General features: G+C 43.9%; 1 protein-coding gene across 1 annotated transcript; it reads left to right on the top strand.

Annotated features, from left to right (window-relative positions):
• On the top strand, window positions 249-4,786 carry LOC8075594 (pentatricopeptide repeat-containing protein At3g58590). Its single transcript, XM_021455647.1, has 2 exons — window positions 249-2,381; window positions 4,515-4,786. The coding sequence occupies exon 1, from the start codon at window positions 364-366 to the stop codon at window positions 2,362-2,364; it is 2,001 nt and encodes a 666-aa protein (XP_021311322.1). The 5' UTR covers window positions 249-363; the 3' UTR covers window positions 2,365-2,381; window positions 4,515-4,786.

Raw genomic sequence — 5,207 nt, 5'->3', positions numbered from 1 at the left:
AGTTCAACTGTCCCAAAGGAGACAAGGATCTCCTTCGTAATAACACAGGCCGCCAGCCCATGTAGGCACGGCCGGCCCATCGCGTGCAGCGGTGCAGGTCATTCTCAAAAAAAAAAAAAAAATCTCATATTGCTGCTTCTACTCAAAAAGGAGAAAAAAAAACTCATATTGCTGCAATGCTGGCCCAGTTGCCCGCGCGCTAAAAACAACTGCAAACTCCATTCCATTCAATCAAATCAAAAGGGAAATCCACCGAGGCCAGAGACGCGCCGACGCCGATATTCAACGCACCTGCGCCGCGCCGCCGCGCGCTTCCCACAACCTTCCCCATGCCGCGCCCGCCGCTTGCTCGACCTCGACGGGATGCCGCGTCCGAGCCCGCCGCTCTCGGCGTCCCTCTTCAACTCCCTCATTGCCTCCCGCGCCCGCGCCGGTCGCGTGGTCGACGCCCTCTCGCTCCTCGCGCGCATGCTCGCTGCCGGCGTCGCCCCGACCGCGTTCACCTTCGCACCGATCCTCGCCTCGACTTCCGCCACCGCCTGCTGTGCCGCGCAGCTGCACTCTCACATTCTCAAGAGCGGCTTGCTCCACTGCGAGCCCTACTCGGGGACCTCGCTAGTGGGGTTCTTCGGGCGGAGAGGACGGTTCGACGACGCGCTCAAGGTGTTCGGTGAAATGACCGTGAGGAGCATTGTCACCTGGAACTGTCTCATCTCTTCGTTTGCACAGTTTGGACACAGCCGCAATGCAGTGTCCTGCTTCAGGGAGCTCGTGAGAAGTGGCGATGGCTTGTTAGATGGCTCGTTTGTTGCAGTATTGCCTTCGTTTGGGTTGCCAGAGCAAGTTCATGGTGTAATGAAGAAAATTGGAATGGATTCTGTCTCAGCAGCTGCAAATGCATTGCTGAATTCATACTGTACTTGCAGTGCAATAGATGCGGCAGAGAAGCTATTCGATGAGATAATGGTTAGAGATGTGGTTTGTTGGAATACAATGATAACTGGTTTTGCAAGGACTCATGTCCCAGAGAGAGCTTTTGAGCTTTTCTTGAGTATGCAACGTCAGGGCATTTTTCCAAATGAAGTTACATTTGCCAGTGTTCTCTATGCTTGCACAGTTATAGATGGACACGAACTTGGGAGGTTTGTTCACGCAAAAGTTATCAAGCGCAATCTCGGCACAAGTGTGTTCGTGAACACTTCATTGGTTGGTTTTTATGCAAATTGTATTAGTAGAAAGGATGCTCATAAAGTGCTTGAAGGGGTTCCTGGAAATAGCACCACGTGTTGGAATGCTTTGATTTCTGGTCACTCTGATTGTGATGATCCAACTTGTTTGGTTATTGTGAGAGACATGCTGCGATCAGGGATTAAACCGAATGAAGTTACTTTTTCTTCATCTCTCAAGGATTCAACACTTTTTGATCTCCAGCAGGTTCACTCATTGGTCATAAGATTGGGTCATGGTGGTAATGACTATGTTTCAAGTGCTATCATATCATCGTATGCTTCACATGGCATTATTGTTGATGCCTTGTCTTATGGAGTTGCACTGGATCCAGATTCATGTAGTGTATCTATGAATGTTTTAGCTGGCGTCTGTAACAAAGCTCGCATGTATCAAGAAACTAAGGACCTACTTGTACATAAGCGAGATCAAGATACTATTTCATGGAGCATACTTATTACTGCTTGCGCACGGAATGGTGATTTTGTTGAAGCTTTTGGATTTTTCAAGCAGATGAGAATCTTTGGGCACCGTTTTGATAATTATGTATCTGTGAGCTTGCTGAGCATTTGTACCAAGAATAACAGCCTTTATCTCGGTAAGTTGATTCATGGGCTTATCGTCAAGACAAATTCCAATTGCTCGGACAGTTATGTTGATAATATGTTGCTAGATATGTATGCTAAATGTGGTAGAATTGAAGACTGTCTCAGAGTCTTTGAGGAAATGGAAGACAGAAACCTTATATCATGGACAACTGTGATTTCTGGACTTGGACTTAATGGTTTTTCTCGTAAGGCCTTGGCATTGTTTAAAGCCATGGAAAAGGATGGCTGCAAACCTGACAAAGTAGCAATTCTAGCAGTCCTGTCATCTTGTAGACATGGTAGACTTGTGCAGGAGGGGATGGAGATATTCAAAAATATGAAAGCTGATTATTCAATTGAAGCTGATATGGAGCATTACATTTGTGTGGTGGACATGCTATGCAAGTGTGGTTATTTGAAAGAAGCTGAGGTCGTGATTAGAGGCATGCCTTTCCAACCGAGCACTGTCATATGGCGGACATTCCTCCAAGGATGCAAGACATATGGTATAACAGAGGCACAGATTTTTTGCCAGCAGTGGATCAAATAGAATCCTGTTGCATGGAGGTGTGCTTTTCGTCTCGTTAACCAAACATTTTTTTTGCTGTTAGTTAAATATTTAGAATGTACTGGATCAAGTTCATTTTTTATTGGATTTGCACATATTGAAGTACTACTAAAATAGAAGAGAGATGTATATAAGATCACCATGTCTGTTTTGTTCTATCCATTTAGGTGTTAGATCATGCATCCTCATTGATGAAGCTTTTGTGGTAGATGCAGTAGCATTCTGGTTTGTCATATTTGTTTTCCCACAGTTTGTCTTTTGTTAATGGGAGCGTATGCTATGAAAACCAACTAGCTATGCAAACTATGCAAACTCTAATTACGTGCACATGATTCTAATCTGATGGCTTCCGGTAGAGGTAGGACAATTAAACACTTAAACCCTCCCACTAATTTAATCTTATTCATTTTTTTCAATTCACTCCACCTCCACTAATCATGTACGGTACCGCCGCCCCTCTTGCCTCCTGTACTTCCGGTACTAATTCATGCAAGTTTCAGAATTGCGCCCACAACTCATCACTAGATTAAACGTACTGAAGCCACAGAAATCAAAGAGAAGAAGGGCAACATCAATACCTTTCCTAGAGCCTAGGAGCACATGGATAATAATTAACTGCAAATAATTCTCAGAATTGCAAGTTTATTTGGACAATGGTACTGATCAATCAAACATAGGTTCTTCCGAATAAAAAAAACAAATTGTGTGTTGTCTGCGTCGATTGTGATGTTGACGTGATCAGCGGCGGTCTCCATGTCGGCAGCGGGTGCCTCCATGCCGTCTTCGTGACAGGGGCCAGCGAGCCCTGCTTCTCCTGCGTTGGCCATCTCCATGGGGGGCAGCGGCAGAGACTTCTCCTCGATCGAGAACAGGCCGGAGGATCTCGTAGGCGCCGCGCCCGCGCCGTACAGGAGGGCAGCGGCACCGTACGTACAGGAGGCAGGAGGGGCGGCGGCACTGTACGTACAGGATGGGCGGCGGCACCGTACAGGACGCAACTCCAGAAGACACGATTGATGGAGGTGGGGTGAGTTAAAAAATGAATAAGATTAGATTAGTGAGAGGGTTTAAGTGGTTAATTATCCCACCTCCACCGGAAGCCATTGGAATAGAATCGTGTGTGTTTAATTAGAGTTTGCATAGTTTGCATAGCTAGTTGGTTTTCATAGCATATGCTCCCATTATATAATGTGGGGTTTGGGGATGGGAACTTCTAGACAGCCGTCCCTTGCTTTACTTTTCAAGGAGGACACAAGTGGAGAGACTCTACCACTGTGCCAACTGCCAAGCCTGCTCTCTTGGTCACAATCATCATTCGTTGTGTAGCAGTAAAACATCGAGGCCTCTCATAATGTTATCATCATGATTAGGGTTGAGCAAGGATAAGGAAGAGGCGAGAAGGATGGCTGCTATTTTGGTGACCTGGGAACATAGCCCTCAAGATTCAGCCATTTATGACTTTACGTCTCAAATGACAATGCTCCCTTGGGCACTTGAATCTGATCCTTGTACTTTGTGAAAGTTGGAAGGGAAGGGAATTGTGCATGTCCAAGGAGCTAAATGGAAATGATTAGCAATGTAGAAATGTCCCAAAGGTACTTTACCATTACTTATATTCAAGTAATCTATGGAATGTGAAGAACTGGAGAATCATGCCATGGCTTAAAATTGTAGTGAGCATGAAGAATCTACTATTATATTCAGTTTCGTTCATTTACTGAAAAACTTCACTTCCATCAATAAGCATGCCAAAAGGAGGGTAAGAGGAAAACGGTGATTGTTTTGGATTTGCCAAGGTGCACCTCAGGTCTGTACAGTCGATAGAGAGGTTGAAGCAACTGGAATGGGTTCGGTAAGTTACCTTTGTTACTACGCTTAACTTGAATCTAGCTTCCCTCAAAAAAAAAACTTGAATCTAGCTGATGTTAACCTGCTCTGAGTGCTTTAGAATGATTGGAACTTTGAGAATACCTACTATAATTTATATCTTGTGTCTTTCCTACTCAATGTGTATCTGAAACGTGGATTGCTTTTTGACCAAAAAAAAAACTCATTCTTATCTGTCATCTGTGACCCCTTGGTTTGCTTTGGAATGATTATCCCATAAAATTCTTCTAGTTGTCTTTTCGCAGTATGAGGAGGTCAGCCGGTCGTTGCAAGCTAGGATGTGGTTAATCGGTTGCAAAGATAAAGCACAAGTCTAGGACAGAGACACCTACTGACACTCTGAGGCACCTGGGTCTTTTGACGAAGCATGCACATTGGCAAGGCAATAAGGCTTCTATATGGCCTTGTTTAGTTCCAATTTTTTTTGGCAAAATGAGTATTATAGCAATTTCGTTTGTATTTGACAAATATTATTCAATCATGGACTAACTAGGCTCAAAAGATTCGTCTTGCAAATTACAGGCAAACTGTGTAATTAGTTATTTATTTTATCTATATTTAATATTTCATGCATATGCCGTAAGATTCGATGTGATGAGGAATCTGAAAAAATTTTGTAAAAATTTTTGGGAACTAAACAAGGATAGCATCCAAGCAATGGCTTTTATCGGTTATTGCTTTCCTTCCCACTGGGCACTATCTGCATAGCGACAAAGGTGTTCGTTAAGTAATCGTTGATGATGGGGCACTTTTGTCATGACACCTGAAAGGTAATTTGGTCAAGGAATTCAAAACATTTTCTCACTCTAGACTTGCACATTGTCTACTGAATTGTGCAGATTCCTGCAATTACTTATCAAAATGAGAGTGCAAAAAGTTTGCTGTTCCAAAGCAATCCAATTTAGTGAGGCCTTGTTTAGTTTTCAAAAAGTTTCAAG

This window comes from Sorghum bicolor, chromosome 3 (genome assembly GCF_000003195.3).
Source record: "Sorghum bicolor cultivar BTx623 chromosome 3, Sorghum_bicolor_NCBIv3, whole genome shotgun sequence".
In the NCBI taxonomy this organism is placed as follows: domain Eukaryota; kingdom Viridiplantae; phylum Streptophyta; class Magnoliopsida; order Poales; family Poaceae; genus Sorghum; species Sorghum bicolor.
Note: the sequence above shows the minus strand (reverse complement) of the source record. Positions and strands in the feature narration are given on the sequence as shown.

Excerpts from the sequence above, each read along its gene's own strand:
- LOC8075594 (XM_021455647.1), top strand. The coding sequence starts at position 364 with ATGCCGCGTCCGAGCCCGCCGCTCTCGGCGTCCCTCTTCAACTCCCTC.